General features: G+C 51.7%; 1 protein-coding gene across 4 annotated transcripts in view; it reads right to left on the bottom strand.

Annotated features, from left to right (window-relative positions):
* LOC133542396 (A-kinase anchor protein 6-like) overlaps positions 1-17500 on the bottom strand; it is a 169516-nt gene that overhangs the window by 55712 nt on the left and 96304 nt on the right. For all 4 annotated transcript variants that reach the window (XM_061886461.1, XM_061886464.1, XM_061886463.1 and 1 more), the window contains exon 15: positions 13344-13464. In XM_061886461.1, coding sequence (XP_061742445.1) covers positions 13344-13464 — 121 coding nt within the window. The remainder of the gene's footprint in view (positions 1-13343; positions 13465-17500) is intronic.

The following is a 17500-nucleotide window of genomic DNA, read 5'->3' as shown; positions in this document are numbered from 1 at the left end:
TGTCCGGTGGAGATGGATGTCTCAGTGGCTGTGAAAGAACAGGAAGTGGCACACTGACACTCCATTTATCCTCTGTGTGCGCGCGTGTGTGTGTGTGTGTGTGTGTGTATATGTGTGTTTGTGTTGAAGAGACGAGTTAGTACACAGCAGTCCAAGTGTGTGACATGATGAGGGATGGAAGATGTCACCTTGTGTACACGTCTGGTGTGTTGGAAGTACACGCAGTACACGCAGTAACACGCAGTACACGCAGTAACACGCATTAACACGCAGTAACACGGCGAGGTTGCGTGTTTTGGTCCCAGCAAGCGTGAATGAAAGCGTTTGGAGGGGAAGGGAAGCAAAGAGACGTTCCCAAGCAGGCGCCCACAAAAGACACCTTTTAATTGTTGCCATGGAGACCGCATGAATGAGCCGTTTGACTGGCCGCAAAAGACGTCTCGCCATTCACTGCGTCACGTGTGTGTGTGTGTGTGTGTGTGTGTGTGTGTGTGTGTGTGTGTGCTAATCAATCGGTGCAGGAGGACACACACACGACCACAACATTTACACAACATTCCCATGACGACATCTTTGTTGATGTCCGCTATCGTTTTTTTTTATTGTTTGTTTGTTTTATTTGTGAGACGCCGCGGCCAGTCGGTGCAAGGCGACCTTTGACCCCCCCCCTAAGATCCCTGGGAATTGTCTGACCGAGAGAATAGCTCTCTGATGTTTGGCCATGAAGTTGCATGATTAGTTTGGATTGCACAAAGAAAGAAAGAAAGTATAAACTGGTGCTCCTCGAACCTCTTTGGGCCTCGTTGACTCCCATTGATACTGTTCATTTTTTCAACAAGCCTTGAAAGTATACAAAATATGAGTTGCTTGCTGACTTTTGGCACTTGAATGAGGCCTAGGAGTCAGAGTGTATAGTCGCACTTGAATGAGGCCTAGGAGTCAGAGTGTATAGTCGCACTTGAATGAGGCCTAGGAGTCAGAGTGTATAGTCGCACTTGAATGAGGCCTAGGAGTCAGAGTGTATAGTCGCACTTGAATGAGGCCTAGGAGTCAGAGTGTATAGTCGCACTTGAATGAGGCCTAGGAGTCAGAGTGTATAGTCGCACTTGAACGAGGCCTAGGAGTCAGAGTGTATAGTCGCACTTGAATGAGGCCTAGGAGTCAGAGTGTATAGTCGCACTTGAATGAGGCCTAGGAGTCAGAGTGTATAGTCGCACTTGAATGCGGCCTAGGAGTCAGAGTGTATAGTCGCACTTGAATGAGGCCTAGGAGTCAGAGTGTGTAGTCGCACTTGAATGAGGCCTAGGAGTCAGAGTGTATAGTCGCACTTGAATGAGGCCTAGGAGTCAGAGTGTATAGTCGCACTTGAATGCGGCCTAGGAGTCAGACTGTATAGTCGCACTTGAATGAGGCCTAGGAGTCAGAGTGTATAGTCGCACTTGAATGAGGCCTAGGAGTCAGAGTGTATAGTCGCACTTGAATGCGGCCTAGGAGTCAGAGTGTATAGTCGCACTTGAATGCGGCCTAGGAGTCAGGGTGTATAGTCGCACTTGAATGAGGCCTAGGAGTCAGAGTGTATAGTCGCACTTGAACGAGGCCTAGGAGTCAGAGTGTATAGTCGCACTTGAATGAGGCCTAGGAGTCAGAGTGTATAGTCGCACTTGAATGAGGCCTAGGAGTCAGACTGTATAGTCGCACTTGAATGAGGCCTAGGAGTCAGAGTGTATAGTCGCACTTGAATGCGGCCTAGGAGTCAGAGTGTATAGTCGCACTTGAATGAGGCCTAGGAGTCAGAGTGTATAGTCGCACTTGAACGAGGCCTAGGAGTCAGAGTGTATAGTCGCACTTGAACGAGGCCTAGGAGTCAGAGTGTATAGTCGCACTTGAATGAGGCCTAGGAGTCAGAGTGTATAGTCGCACTTGAATGAGGCCTAGGAGTCAGAGTGTATAGTCGCACTTGAATGAGGCCTAGGAGTCAGAGTGTATAGTCGCACTTGAATGAGGCCTAGGAGCCAGAGTGTATAGTCGCACTTGAATGAGGCCTAGGAGTCAGAGTGTATAGTCGCACTTGAATGAGGCCTAGGAGTCAGAGTGTATAGTCGCACTTGAATGAGGCCTAGGAGTCAGAGTGTATAGTCGCACTTGAATGAGGCCTAGGAGTCAGAGTGTATAGTCGCACTTGAATGAGGCCTAGGAGTCAGAGTGTATAGTCGCACTTGAATGAGGCCTAGGAGTCAGAGTGTATAGTCGCACTTGAATGAGGCCTAGGAGTCAGAGTGTATAGTCGCACTTGAATGAGGCCTAGGAGTCAGAGTGTATAGTCGCACTTGAATGCGGCCTAGGAGACAGAGTGTATAGTCGCACTTGAATGAGGCCTAGGAGTCAGAGTGTATAGTCGCACTTGAATGAGGCCTAGGAGTCAGAGTGTATAGTCGCACTTGAATGAGGCCTAGGAGTCAGAGTGTATAGTCGCACTTGAATGAGGCCTAGGAGTCAGAGTGTATAGTCGCACTTGAATGAGGCCTAGGAGTCAGAGTGTATAGTCGCACTTGAATGAGGCCTAGGAGTCAGAGTGTATAGTCGCACTTGAATGAGGCCTAGGAGACAGAGTGTATAGTCGCACTTGAATGAGGCCTAGGAGTCAGAGTGTATAGTCGCACTTGAATGAGGCCTAGGAGTCAGAGTGTATAGTCGCACTTGAAAGAGGCCTAGGAGTCAGAGTGTATAGTCGCACTTGAATGAGGCCTAGGAGTCAGAGTGTATAGTCGCACTTGAATGAGGCCTAGGAGTCAGAGTGTATAGTCGCACTTGAATGAGGCCTAGGAGTCAGAGTGTATAGTCGCACTTGAATGAGGCCTAGGAGTCAGAGTGTATAGTCGCACTTGAATGAGGCCTAGGAGTCAGAGTGTATAGTCGCACTTGAATGCGGCCTAGGAGACAGAGTGTATAGTCGCACTTGAATGAGGCCTAGGAGTCAGAGTGTATAGTCGCACTTGAATGAGGCCTAGGAGTCAGAGTGTATAGTCGCACTTGAATGAGGCCTAGGAGTCAGAGTGTATAGTCGCACTTGAATGAGGCCTAGGAGTCAGAGTGTATAGTCGCACTTGAATGAGGCCTAGGAGTCAGAGTGTATAGTCGCACTTGAATGAGGCCTAGGAGTCAGAGTGTATAGTCGCACTTGAATGAGGCCTAGGAGTCAGAGTGTATAGTCGCACTTGAATGAGGCCTAGGAGTCAGAGTGTATAGTCGCACTTGAAAGAGGCCTAGGAGTCAGAGTGTATAGTCGCACTTGAATGAGGCCTAGGAGTCAGAGTGTATAGTCGCACTTGAATGAGGCCTAGGAGTCAGAGTGTATAGTCGCACTTGAATGAGGCCTAGGAGTCAGACTGTATAGTCGCACTTGAAAGAGGCCTAGGAGTCAGAGTGTATAGTCGCACTTGAATGAGGCCTAGGAGTCAGAGTGTATAGTCGCACTTGAATGAGGCCTAGGAGTCAGAGTGTATAGTCGCACTTGAATGCGGCCTAGGAGTCAGAGTGTATAGTCGCACTTGAATGCGGCCTAGGAGTCAGAGTGTATAGTCGCACTTGAATGAGGCCTAGGAGTCAGAGTGTATAGTCGCACTTGAATGCGGCCTAGGAGTCAGGGTGTATAGTCGCACTTGAATGAGGCCTAGGAGTCAGAGTGTATAGTCGCACTTGAATGCGGCCTAGGAGTCAGAGTGTATAGTCGCACTTGAATGAGGCCTAGGAGTCAGAGTGTATAGTCGCACTTGAATGAGGCCTAGGAGTCAGAGTGTATAGTCGCACTTGAATGAGGCCTAGGAGTCAGAGTGTATAGTCGCACTTGAATGAGGCCTAGGAGTCAGAGTGTATAGTCGCACTTGAATGAGGCCTAGGAGTCAGAGTGTATAGTCGCACTTGAATGAGGCCTAGGAGTCAGAGTGTATAGTCGCACTTGAATGAGGCCTAGGAGTCAGAGTGTATAGTCGCACTTGAATGAGGCCTAGGAGTCAGAGTGTATAGTCGCACTTGAATGCGGCCTAGGAGTCAGAGTGTATAGTCGCACTTGAATGAGGCCTAGGAGTCAGAGTGTATAGTCGCACTTGAATGAGGCCTAGGAGTCAGACTGTATAGTCGCACTTGAATGAGGCCTAGGAGTCAGAGTGTATAGTCGCACTTGAATGCGGCCTAGGAGTCAGTGTATAGTCGCACTTGAATGAGGCCTAGGAGTCAGTGTATAGTCGCACTTGAATGAGGCCTTGGAGTCAGAGTGTATAGTCGCACTTGAATGAGGCCTAGGAGTCAGAGTGTATAGTCGCACTTGAATGAGGCCTAGGAGTCAGAGTGTATAGTCGCACTTGAATGCGGCCTAGGAGTCAGAGTGTATAGTCGCACTTGAATGAGGCCTAGGAGTCAGAGTGTATAGTCGCACTTGAATGAGGCCTAGGAGTCAGAGTGTATAGTCGCACTTGAACGCGGCCTAGGAGTCAGAGTGTATAGTCGCACTTGAATGCGGCCTAGGAGTCAGAGTGTATAGTCGCACTTGAATGAGGCCTAGGAGTCAGAGTGTATAGTCGCACTTGAATGCGGCCTAGGAGTCAGAGTGTATAGTCGCACTTGAATGAGGCCTAGGAGTCAGAGTGTATAGTCGCACTTGAATGAGGCCTAGGAGTCAGAGTGTATAGTCGCACTTGAAAGAGGCCTAGGAGTCAGAGTGTATAGTCGCACTTGAATGAGGCCTAGGAGTCAGAGTGTATAGTCGCACTTGAATGAGGCCTAGGAGTCAGAGTGTATAGTCGCACTTGAATGAGGCCTAGGAGTCAGAGTGTATAGTCGCACTTGAATGAGGCCTATGAGTCAGAGTGTATAGTCGCACTTGAATGAGGCCTAGGAGTCAGAGTGTATAGTCGCACTTGAATGAGGCCTAGGAGTCAGAGTGTATAGTCGCACTTGAATGAGGCCTAGGAGTCAGAGTGTATAGTCGCACTTGAAAGAGGCCTAGGAGTCAGAGTGTATAGTCGCACTTGAATGAGGCCTAGGAGTCAGAGTGTATAGTCGCACTTGAATGCGGCCTAGGAGTCAGAGTGTATAGTCGCACTTGAATGCGGCCTAGGAGTCAGAGTGTATAGTCGCACTTGAATGAGGCCTAGGAGTCAGAGTGTATAGTCGCACTTGAATGCGGCCTAGGAGTCAGAGTGTATAGTCGCACTTGAATGAGGCCTAGGAGTCAGAGTGTATAGTCGCACTTGAATGCGGCCTAGGAGTCAGAGTGTATAGTCGCACTTGAATGAGGCCTAGGAGTCAGAGTGTATAGTCGCACTTGAATGCGGCCTAGGAGTCAGAGTGTATAGTCGCACTTGAATGAGGCCTAGGAGTCAGAGTGTATAGTCGCACTTGAACGCGGCCTAGGAGTCAGAGTGTATAGTCGCACTTGAACGAGGCCTAGGAGTCAGAGTGTATAGTCGCACTTGAATGCGGCCTAGGAGTCAGAGTGTATAGTCGCACTTGAATGAGGCCTAGGAGTCAGAGTGTATAGTCGCACTTGAAAGAGGCCTAGGAGTCAGAGTGTATAGTCGCACTTGAATGAGGCCTAGGAGTCAGAGTGTATAGTCGCACTTGAATGCGGCCTAGGAGTCAGAGTGTATAGTCGCACTTGAACGCGGCCTAGGAGTCAGAGTGTATAGTCGCACTTGAATGAGGCCTAGGAGTCAGAGTGTATAGTCGCACTTGAATGCGGCCTAGGAGTCAGAGTGTATAGTCGCACTTGAATGAGGCCTAGGAGTCAGAGTGTATAGTCGCACTTGAATGCGGCCTAGGAGTCAGAGTGTATAGTCGCACTTGAATGAGGCCTAGGAGTCAGAGTGTATAGTCGCACTTGAATGCGGCCTAGGAGTCAGAGTGTATAGTCGCACTTGAATGAGGCCTAGGAGTCAGAGTGTATAGTCGCACTTGAATGCGGCCTAGGAGTCAGAGTGTATAGTCGCACTTGAACGAGGCCTAGGAGTCAGAGTGTATAGTCGCACTTGAATGCGGCCTAGGAGTCAGAGTGTATAGTCGCACTTGAATGAGGCCTAGGAGTCAGAGTGTATAGTCGCACTTGAATGAGGCCTAGGAGTCAGACTGTATAGTCGCACTTGAATGAGGCCTAGGAGTCAGAGTGTATAGTCGCACTTGAATGCGGCCTAGGAGTCAGAGTGTATAGTCGCACTTGAATGAGGCCTAGGAGTCAGAGTGTATAGTCGCACTTGAATGAGGCCTAGGAGTCAGAGTGTATAGTCGCACTTGAATGCGGCCTAGGAGTCAGAGTGTATAGTCGCACTTGAACGCGGCCTAGGAGTCAGAGTGTATAGTCGCACTTGAATGAGGCCTAGGAGTCAGAGTGTATAGTCGCACTTGAATGCGGCCTAGGAGTCAGAGTGTATAGTCGCACTTGAATGAGGCCTAGGAGTCAGAGTGTATAGTCGCACTTGAATGCGGCCTAGGAGTCAGAGTGTATAGTCGCACTTGAATGAGGCCTAGGAGTCAGAGTGTATAGTCGCACTTGAATGCGGCCTAGGAGTCAGAGTGTATAGTCGCACTTGAATGAGGCCTAGGAGTCAGAGTGTATAGTCGCACTTGAATGCGGCCTAGGAGTCAGAGTGTATAGTCGCACTTGAACGAGGCCTAGGAGTCAGAGTGTATAGTCGCACTTGAATGCGGCCTAGGAGTCAGAGTGTATAGTCGCACTTGAATGAGGCCTAGGAGTCAGAGTGTATAGTCGCACTTGAATGAGGCCTAGGAGTCAGACTGTATAGTCGCACTTGAATGAGGCCTAGGAGTCAGAGTGTATAGTCGCACTTGAATGCGGCCTAGGAGTCAGAGTGTATAGTCGCACTTGAATGAGGCCTAGGAGTCAGAGTGTATAGTCGCTGGGTTAGGAAACTATTCCCGCTGCATACACAACATAGTACGTTTATTAAAGTGTCAGAGACATATTGACACGACGGCTCAGCGATTTTGACGAGGAGGGGGGGGAGGGGCTTAGCTGCCGTGTTGACGGGACAACCTTGGCCCGACCTTGGCGGGGAGGGGGGGGGGGGGGGGATACACTTTTCATTCGCCGTATGAGCGCAACGCTCTTTTTCGGCGCCAGGTTGGAGTCAGACGGCGTTCCTGGGAAGCCGCGAGTCTCCAGAGAGACCGGGATGAGAGCGCGGCGAGGCGGAGGGGGATGGGGGTGGGGGGTCCGTTGTGGGGGGGGGGGGGGGGGGGGATGGAGAGATGCTGCTGAGTCGTGTCTCTTTGTTCTAAAGCAGATATATCCCCGACTTTATCAAGACTGACAGAACAAACGCTCAGGAAACTGTCTCCCACAGGACGCCTAATCCACATACACACTTACACACACACACACACACACACACACACACACACACACACACACACACACACACACACTATAAGAATCTTTAACAATGAGAAGGTAAAGGTTTGACGATTCACGAAAACTACACACAACTTTGAACCCTTGTGTGTGTGTGTGTGTGTGTGTGTGTCAATCATTGGTACTTTAAACGTGTTAATTTTTCCCAGGTCCCAAGAATGTAATAACTACATGAAAGTGTGTGTGTGTGTGTGTGTGTGTGTGTGTGTGTGTGTGTGTGTGTGTGTGTGCGTGTGTGTGTGTGTGCAGCTGGCATAACACAGGAAGAGAAGCTGACCAATGGCAGTCAGGCTGAGCATTTATGGGCGGTGCACTTGAGGGGCTGCCATATAGTGGGTGGGCAGGGGGAGGAGCCACCCGCTGTCACTCAGGGGGTTTGAAAAATTGACAGCCAAAGTGTTGCAACGCCGTTAAATAGTTTGGAAAGAAGGAAGGACTCGCAGTCATACAGCAGATATGAACATCGCTGTATGTATACTTTTGACCCAGCAGATTTATCCCAATGGAGCTATGTTGTCCAGGGGCTTAATGCCCCCTCGTAGGGTCTCCCAAGGCAAACAGTTCCTAGGTGAGGGATCAGACAAAGAGAAGCTCGAAGACCTCTATGATGAACACGAACGAAGGACCCAGATTTCCCTCGCCCAGACGTGGTTCACCGGGGCCCCCCTCTGGAGCCAGGCCCGGAGGTGGGGAACGATGGCGAGCGCCTGGTGGCCGGGCCTGTTCCCATGGTGGCCCGGCCGGGCACAGCTCAAAGAGGCAACGTGGGTCCCTCCCTCCAATGGGCTCACCACCCATAGCAGGGGCCATAAAGGTCGGGTGCACTTGGCGGTCCGATCCTCGGCTACATAAGCTTGCTCTTGGGACGTGGTACGTCACCTCGCTGGAGGGGGAAGGAGCCTGAGCTAGTGCGCAAGGTGGAGAAGTTCCGGCTGGATATAGTCGGACTCACTTCGACGCACAGCAAGGGCTCTGGAACCAGTTCTCTCGAGAGCGACTGGACTCTCTTCCACTCTGGCGTTGCCGGCATTGAGAGGCAACGGGTTGGGGTGGAAATTTTTGTTGCCCTCCCGGCTCAAAGCCTGCACGTTGGAGATCAACCCAGTGGATGAGAGGGTGTCCCCCTCCCGCCTTCGGGTGGGCGGTGCGGGTCCTGACTGTTGTTTGTGCTTACGCACCAAACAGTAGTTGAGAGTACCCACCCTTTTTGGATTCACTCGAGGGAGTACTGGACAGTGCTCCTCCGGGTGATTACCTCGTTCTACTGGGGGACTTCAAAGCTCATGTTGGCAACGGCAGTGAGACCTGGAGAGGCGTGATTAGGAATTAATGGCCGCCCGGATTTGAACCCGAGTGGTGTTTTGTTATTGGACTTTTGTGCTTGTCACAGATTGTCCATAACAAACACCATGTTCAAACATAAGGGTGTCCATATGTGCACTTGGCACCAGGACACCCTCGGCCTCAGTTCCATGATCGACTTTGTAGTTGTGTCATCGGATTTGCGGCCCCATGTTTTGGACACTCGGGTGAAGAGAGGGGCGGAGCTTTCTACCGATCACCACCTGGTGGTGAGTTGGCTGCGATGGTGGAGGAGGATGCCGGACAGACCTGGCAAGTCCAAACGCATTGTGAGGGTCTGCTGGGAACGTCTGGCAGAGTCTCCTGTCAGAGAGAGTTTTAATTCCCGCCTCCGGAAAATCTTTGAACATGTCAGGAGGGAGGTCCTGGACATTGAATCCGAGCAGACCATGTTCCGCACCTCTATTGTCGAGGCGGCTGATTGGAGCTGTGGCCGCAAGGTGGTTGGTGCCTGTCATGGCGGTAATCCCAGAACCCAACTGAGGGATGCTGTCAAGCTGAAGAAGGAGTCCTATTGAGTTATTTTGGCTAATCGGACTCCGGAGGCAGTGGACAGGTACTGACAGGCCAGGCGGTGTGCGGCTTCAGCGGTCGCGGAGGCAAAAACTTGGACATGGGAGGGGTTCAGGGAAGCCTTGGTAAACGACTTCCAGACGGCTTCAAAGCGATTCTGGACCACCACCAGCCGCCTAGGGAAGCGGAAGCAGTGTTGTGTCAACACCATGTACGGTGAGGATGGTGTTCTGCTGACCTCGACTGCGGATGTTGTGGATCGGTGGAGGGAATATTTCGAAGACTTCCTCAACCCTACCAACACGTCTTCCTACGAGGAAACAGAGCCTGGGGTATCTGTGGTGGGCTCTCTATTTCTGGGGCATAGGTTGCCAAGGTAGTTAAAAAGCTCCTCGTTGGCAAGGCCCCGGGGGTGGATGAGACCCGTTCCTTAAGACTTTGGATGCTCTCTCACACACGTATACTCTCTTGGTTGACAAAACTCTGCAAAATCGCGTGGACATCGGGGGCAGAACCGGGGAGGTGGTTCCCCTTTTTAAGAAGGGGGACCGGAGGGTGTGTTCCAACTACCGTGGGATCACACTCCTCAGCCTTCTCGGTAAGGTCTATTCAGGTGTACTGGAGATGAGGCTGTTCCAGGTAGTCGAACCTCGGATTCAGGTGGGACAGTGTGGTTTTCGTCCTGGTCGTGGAACTGTGGACCAGCTCTATACTCTCGGCAGGGTTCTTGAGGGTGCATGGGAGTTTGCCCAACCAGTCTACTTGTGCTTTGTGGACTTGGAGAAGGCATTCGACCGTGTCCCTCGGGAAGTCCTGTGGGGAGTGCTCAGAGAGTATGGGGTATCGGACTGTCTTATTGTGGCGGTCCGCTCCCTGTATGATCAGTGCCAGAACATAGTCCACTCCCTGTACGATCAGTGTCAGAGCTTGGTCCACATTGCTGGCAGTAAGTGGGACCCGTTTCCAGTGAGGGTTGGACTCCGGCCAGGCTGCCCTTTGTCAGCCATGTTGTTCACAACTTTTATGGACAAAATTTCTAGGCGCAGTCAAGGCGTTGAGGGGATCTAGTTTGGTGGCTGCAGGATTAGGTCTCTGCTTTTTGCAGATGATGTGGTCCTGATGGCTTCATCTGCCCAGGATCTTCAGCTCTCACTGGATCGTTTCGCAGCCGAGTGTGAAGCGACCGAGATGGGAATCAGCACCTCCAAGTCCGAGTCCACGGTTCTCGCCCGGAAAATGGTGGAGTGCCATCTCCGGGTTGGGGAGGAGACCCTGCCCCAAGTGGAGGAGTTCAAGTACCTAGGAGTCTTGTTCACGAGTGAGGGAAGAGTGGATGGTGAGATCGACAGGCGGATCGGTGCGGCGTCTTCAGTAATGCGGACGTTGTACCGATCCGTTGTGGTGAAGAAGGAGCTGAGCCGGAAGCCAAAGCTCTCAATTTACCGGTCGATCTACGTTCCCATCCTCACCTATGGTCATGAGCTTTGGGTCATGACCGAAAGGACGAGATCACGGGTACAAGCGGCCCAAATGAGTTTGGGTCTCTGCCTTAGAGATAGGGTGAGAAGCTCTGCCATCCGGGAGGAGCTTAAAGAAAAGCCGCTGCTCCTCCACATCGGGTGGCATCTGGTCAGGATGCCACCCGAACACCTCCCTAGGGAGGTGTTTCAGGCACGTCTGACCAAAAGGGAGACCACGGGGAAGACCCAGGACACATTGGGAAGACTATGTCTCCTGGCTGGCCAGGGAAGGGTTCGGGATCAACCGGGAGGAACTGGTCCAAGTTGCTGGGGAGAGGGAAGTCTAGGCTTTTCTGCTTAGGCTGCTGCCCCCGCGACCTGACCTGGGTTAAGCGGAAGAAGATGGATATATAAACAAGTTTTAGTGATCAGAGGCAGTAGAACAACAAGTAAGAGCAGTAGACAGGAAGGAGTCTGAACAAAAGGAAACACAACCCAAATCCCAAAACAACAATGACAAGTACACAACAAGTCTTTCCCAAAATGCACTTGGAGCTTTTCTCCACCTTTTGAGTCCATTAAACTCAGTCCAGATTTAGAGAACTGCACAAGAACCCAGTGTCTCTCTCTCTCTCACACACACACACACACACACACACACACACACACACACACACACACACACACACACACACACACACACACACAAACACACATTCAGGGTTGATAAGTGCCTCCATCGAAGATCACAATAAACAGTAGAGTCACACTCTGCCAAAAAACAACACACACACACACACACACTGAAAGAACTTGAAAAAGAACAACTTTTGTCAGTGCCTGATGTTACCATGGTTACAGGGTCGAGTCCCCCAAAATTTCAGGGCAACATGGGGAGGTTCTTCAACGGTCACCAGCAGGAAACACACACAAACAAACATACATACATACCTACACACATGTATACTCTCTCACACACACACACACACACACACTCACTCACACAGACAGACATACCTACACACACGTATACTCTCTCTCACACACAAACACACTCACACACTCACACATACCTACACACACACACACAAACACATACCTACACTCATGTATACTCACACACACACAGACCCACACACATGTACACACGCATACACACACACAAACACAGACACACACGCACAGACATACTTACACACACGTATACTGACACACACACACACACACGTGTACTGACACACACAGACATACATACCTACACACATTCACACACACACACACACTCACTCACACAGACATACATACCTACACACACGTATACTCTCCCTCACACACACACACAGACACACATACCTACACACACACACACACACACACACACACATACACCCTAACACATACCTACACTCATGTATACTCACACACTCACACACACAGACACACATACCTACACCAATGTACACAGGCATACACACACTCACACACACACGCACAGACATACCTACACACACGTATACTGACACACACACACACATTCATACAAACACACACGTGTACTGACACACAGACATACATACCTACACACATTCACGCACCCTCACACACACACACACAAACAAACACACACACTCACTCACACAGACATACATACCTACACACACGTATACTCTCTCACACACAAACACACACACACACACACACACACACCTACACACTCTCACACACACACAAACACATACCTACACTCATGTATACTCACACACTCACATACACACACTCACAAACACACACACACGCACAGACATACCTACACACGCGTATACTGACACACACACACATTCATACCGACACACACGTGTACTGACACACTCAAACAGACAGACACACACGCGCACACACACGCACATTCACACCCACACACATGTACACGCAAACACACACACACACGTATACACACCCGCACACACACAAACACATGCACACACACAGACATACATACCTACACACACACACACGTACAGACATACACACTCACACACACACACGCGTATACACACCCGCACACACACAAACACAGACATACATACCAACACACACACACCCTCACAAGTACGTACAGACATACACACACTCACACACACGTGTATGCACACACGTATACACACACACATACAAACACACACACATACAAACACACACATACAGAGAAAGGTAAACAATGCACAGGTGTAAAGGTGTGTCCCCTCGGAAGAGGTGGCACCGAAGGAAGGGAAGAAGTGAGACATTTTGAACGGTCACACTGCGCGGAGAGAGAAGTTGTGCAGCGCGAGACAGCGACCTTGACATCAATATTTCAGCAGGCCGGTTGACACGCCAGAAAAGGAGAAGAAGAAGAATGGCCGCTCATGTAAAATGCATCTCATGAATATTCATATGCAGATGAATATTAGAGCGGGAGAAATTAGCTTCATCCCCACACCTATCAATCATTCTCGGCCATCAATCACGTGTGGGTCGGCCCAGTGCACTCGGGCACAGTGTGCACTCGCCCAAGTGCGGGTGTGAAGGTCCCTCCCCCCCCCTACCTTGAAGAGGCGCTCCCTCTGCTCCTCTGACATCATCAGCTGCTGACTGTCCGTCACCATGGCGACCATGTCCATCAGCCACTCCCACAGCTCCTGGAACTCCGCCTCCAAGTCCTGTGCGCTGAAGAGCCGAGAAAAGACCGGTTGGCATTTTTGTGTCGGAATTCATTTCGGGTCCCCTTACTGGAACCCGGTACCCCCAACCCCCCCCCACCCCCATCACTTGACACATCCCATCAAATATGGATGCTTCTGGAACATCGGCCCATTGCTCAAACACACACATTACTGTCGGCCGCTTTGTTAAGTGTGTGTGTGTGTGTGTGTGTGTGTGTGTGTGTGTGTGTGTATTATTTATACATTCACTGGTCTTCCAGGTCTCAGCGGGGCTCTCCCGCATCTTTCTCGGCATTAGCAACCAAATTGTTTGGAATTCTCCCATTGCCGTCGCCGACAGTTTGACAGCTCAGTCGGGCCCTCTGTGACACGCAAACACACACACTCTCACACACACACACACAGGCAGGCGCACACACCCGCTCCGAGGGCATCAAAGTGCAAAATCAACTATGAATGCAATGACAAAAACAAGCGAGGTACAAAGAAAATAAAAGTGTTGACACAAACGGGTTGACACCACTCTGTTGAGACCGAGGCATCAACACACACACACACACACACACACACACACACACACACACGCAAGTTGTCACTTGCAGGAAGAGTGGTCGCACCCGAACCTCGTTCTTCGGACCGGTGGGACACTAAAAGATCCGGGGTCGCTTCCCCTTCAAGGACCCTCGGAGTATGTGGAAAGGCATCAAGCGCATCAGTGACTACAACGGTTGGGGTGCACAATAACCCAAAGACCCCGTCCCTGCCAGGTGCCCCTGACCGGTTCTACTCACGCTTTGGTGATCCCCTAGCGACGACAACCCTTGACGCCTTCAAGGCAGCTCCAACATATGCGAAGAAGACCCTGCAAAGGATCGACCTGAAAGACGCAGGAACTGTGTCCACCAACTGACTGAGGTTTTTAAATATCATGGGAGCACGGTGGTACAGGGGTTAGTGCATGTGCCTCACAATACAAATGTCCTGAGTAGTCCGGGGTTCAATCCCGGGCTCCGGATCTCTCTGTGTAGAGTTTGCATGTTCCCCCTGTGACTGCGTGGGTTCCCTGCGGGTACTCCGGCTTCCTCCCACCTCCAAAGACATGCTCCTGGGGATAGGCCCCTCCCACCTCCAAAGAGATGCCCCTGGGGATAGGCCCCTCCCACCTCCAAAGACATGCTCCTGGGGATAGGCCCCTCCCACCTCCAAAGACATGCCCCTGGGGGAAGGCCCCTCCCACCTCCAAAGACATGCACCTGGGGATAGGCCCCTCCCACCTCCAAAGACATGGACCTGGGGATAGGCCCCTCCCACCTCGAAAGACATGCACCTGGGGATTGGCCCCTCCCACCTCCAAAGACATGCACCTGGGGATAGGCCCCTCCCACCTCCAAAGACATGCACCTGGGGATAGGCCCCTCCCACCTCCAAAGACATGCACCTGGGGATAGGCCCCTCCCACCTCCAAAGACATGCACCTGGGGATAGGCCCCTCCCACCTCCAAAGACATGCTCCTGGGGATAGGCCCCTCCCACCTCCAAAGACATGCCCCTGGGGATAGGCCCCTCCCACCTTGAAAGACATGCTCCTGGGGATAGGCCCCTCCCACCTCCAAAGACATGCACCTGGGGATAGGCCCCTCCCACCTCCAAAGACATGGACCTGGGGATAGGCCCCTCCCACCTCCAAAGACATGCTCCTGGGGATAGGCCCCTCCCACCTCCAAAGACATGCACCTGGGGATAGGCCCCTCCCACCTCCAAAGACATGCTCCTGGGGATAGGCCCCTCCCACCTCCAAAGACATGCACCTGGGGATAGGCCCCTCCCACCTCCAAAGAGATCCACCCGGGGATAGGCCCCTCCCACCTCCAAAGACATGCACCTGGGGATAGGTTGATTGGCAACAATAAATGGTCCCGAGTGTGTGAATGTTGTCTCTCCATCTGTGTTGGCCCTGTGATTAGGTGGCGACTTGTCCAGGGTGCAACCCGCCTACCGCCCGAATGCAACTGAGATAGGCTCCTGCACCCCCCGCGACCCCAAAAGGGACAAGCGGTAGCAAATGGATGGATGGGTTCCAACCTACTTGAAGACAGCGTCCATCATTGCTGTCCCAAAGAGATCCAAAGAAACAGGTCTAATTGACTGTGGTCATGAAGTGCTTGAATAAGCCGGTCATGGGCCTGATTAAAACCTCTGTTGATGTCACTGTGGACCTTGGTCAGTACACCTATAGGAAGAACCGGTCCATCAATGACGCTCTCTCATCGGTGGTCCAGACAGCCCTCATTGAACCTGGAGAGCAGGAACTCCTAAGTCCACCTGCTCTTGCTGGGATTCACTTCGGTCTTCAACACCATCGTCCCACAGACCCTGGTGAGGAAGCTGAGTCCCTCACTTGCGATCTGGGTCCTGGACTGCCTGACTAACAAACCACAGACTGTCAGGATCCACGACACCGGCTCCCCCCAGGGATGTGTTCTGAGCCCCCTTCTCTTCACACTACTGACCTATGACTGCAAGGCTAAACACCCTAGTTGTTGTACTGTGAAATTTTAGAGGAGTAGTCGAACATCTGAGTACAGAATGGAGGTAAAACGTCTGGTGGATTGGTGCCAAAGCAACAACCTTTGCATCAATGTAAACAAATAAAAGTGGATGATGGCATAGGCGCCGATCTCGTGGGTGCTTTGGGGCCCGAGCACCCACAGACAATACCGAGCACCCACGGGGGATTAATGGCAAATTCTTTCTCACCACCGAGCACCCACTGGCAGAAATGTAAATCAACGACTATGGATAATGTTGGACTTCGTTGCACACCGGAACAGCAAATGTGGAAGTGGTCTCAAGCTTCAGGTAGACACAGCACTTCCTGCCTGGTCAAGAAGGTACACCAGCATCTCCCCAAGAAGGTCTGGAGAGCCAGACGAGGGGGCTCCATCCTCGGGAGCTTCGACAGATGAGTGGTGGAGACTTCCTTAGCACCAGCGTAAGGGTGTGGCACCGCAGATGCACAGATGAAGGAAGGAAGGCACTGCAGGGGCTGGTGAAAGCTGCCCGAAGATGGTAGGGAGCAGCAGCCTTCCCACCGACACAGATATCTTCATCAGCAGATGCATCACCAAAGATCCCTCCCACCCTACACACCCGGTCTTTGACCCCGTCTCCCTCAGGCAGGAGGCTGCAGAGCATCTGGAGGACTGAGGATCAGCTTCTTTTTGGAAGCTGTAAGACCGCTGAACTCCGAAGGCCCTCTGTAGCCCATGCATCCATTTTCTACCGCTTATTCCCTTTGGAGCCGCGGGGGGGGCTGGTGCCTATCTCAGTTACAATCGGGCGGGAGGCGGGGTACACTCTGGACAAGTCGCCCCCTCATCGCAGGGCCAATACAGATAGACAGACAACATTCACACACTAGGGCCAATTTAGTGTTGCCAATCAACCTATCCCCAGGTGCATGTCTTTGGAAGTGGGAGGGGCCTATCCCTAGGTGCATGTCTTTGGAGGTGGGAGGGGCCTATCCCCAGGTGCATGTCTTTGGAGGTGGGAGGGGCCTATCCCCAGGTGCATGTCTTTGGAGGTGGGAGGGGCCTATACCCAGGTGCATGTCTTTGGAGGTGGGAGGGGCCTATCCCCAGGTGCATGTCTTTGGAGGTGGGAGGGGGCCTATCCCCAGGTGCATGTCTTTGGAGGTGGGAGGGGCCTATCCCCAGGTGCATGTCTTTGGAGGTGAAAGGAAGCCGGAGTACCCGGAGGGAACCCACGCAGTCACGGAGAGGACGAGCAAACTCCACAGAAAGATCCCGAGCCTGGGATTGAACCTAGGACTACTCAAGACCTTCGTATTGTGAGGCAGACGCACTAACCCCTCTTCCACCGTGCTGCCCGCCCTCTGTAGCAATGGTTACTAACCACATCGAATCACCTCAGGTTAAATGTTCTCCTCGGGAACACTGGTATCCCATATCAATATCCGATCGAGACCTCCTTTGCGATACTTTATACATCTTCGAGACCAAAAAAGTCAGCATTGGCTT

Source organism: Nerophis ophidion, linkage group LG24, assembly GCF_033978795.1.
Source record: "Nerophis ophidion isolate RoL-2023_Sa linkage group LG24, RoL_Noph_v1.0, whole genome shotgun sequence".
NCBI lineage: Eukaryota > Metazoa > Chordata > Actinopteri > Syngnathiformes > Syngnathidae > Nerophis > Nerophis ophidion.
Note: the sequence above shows the minus strand (reverse complement) of the source record. Positions and strands in the feature narration are given on the sequence as shown.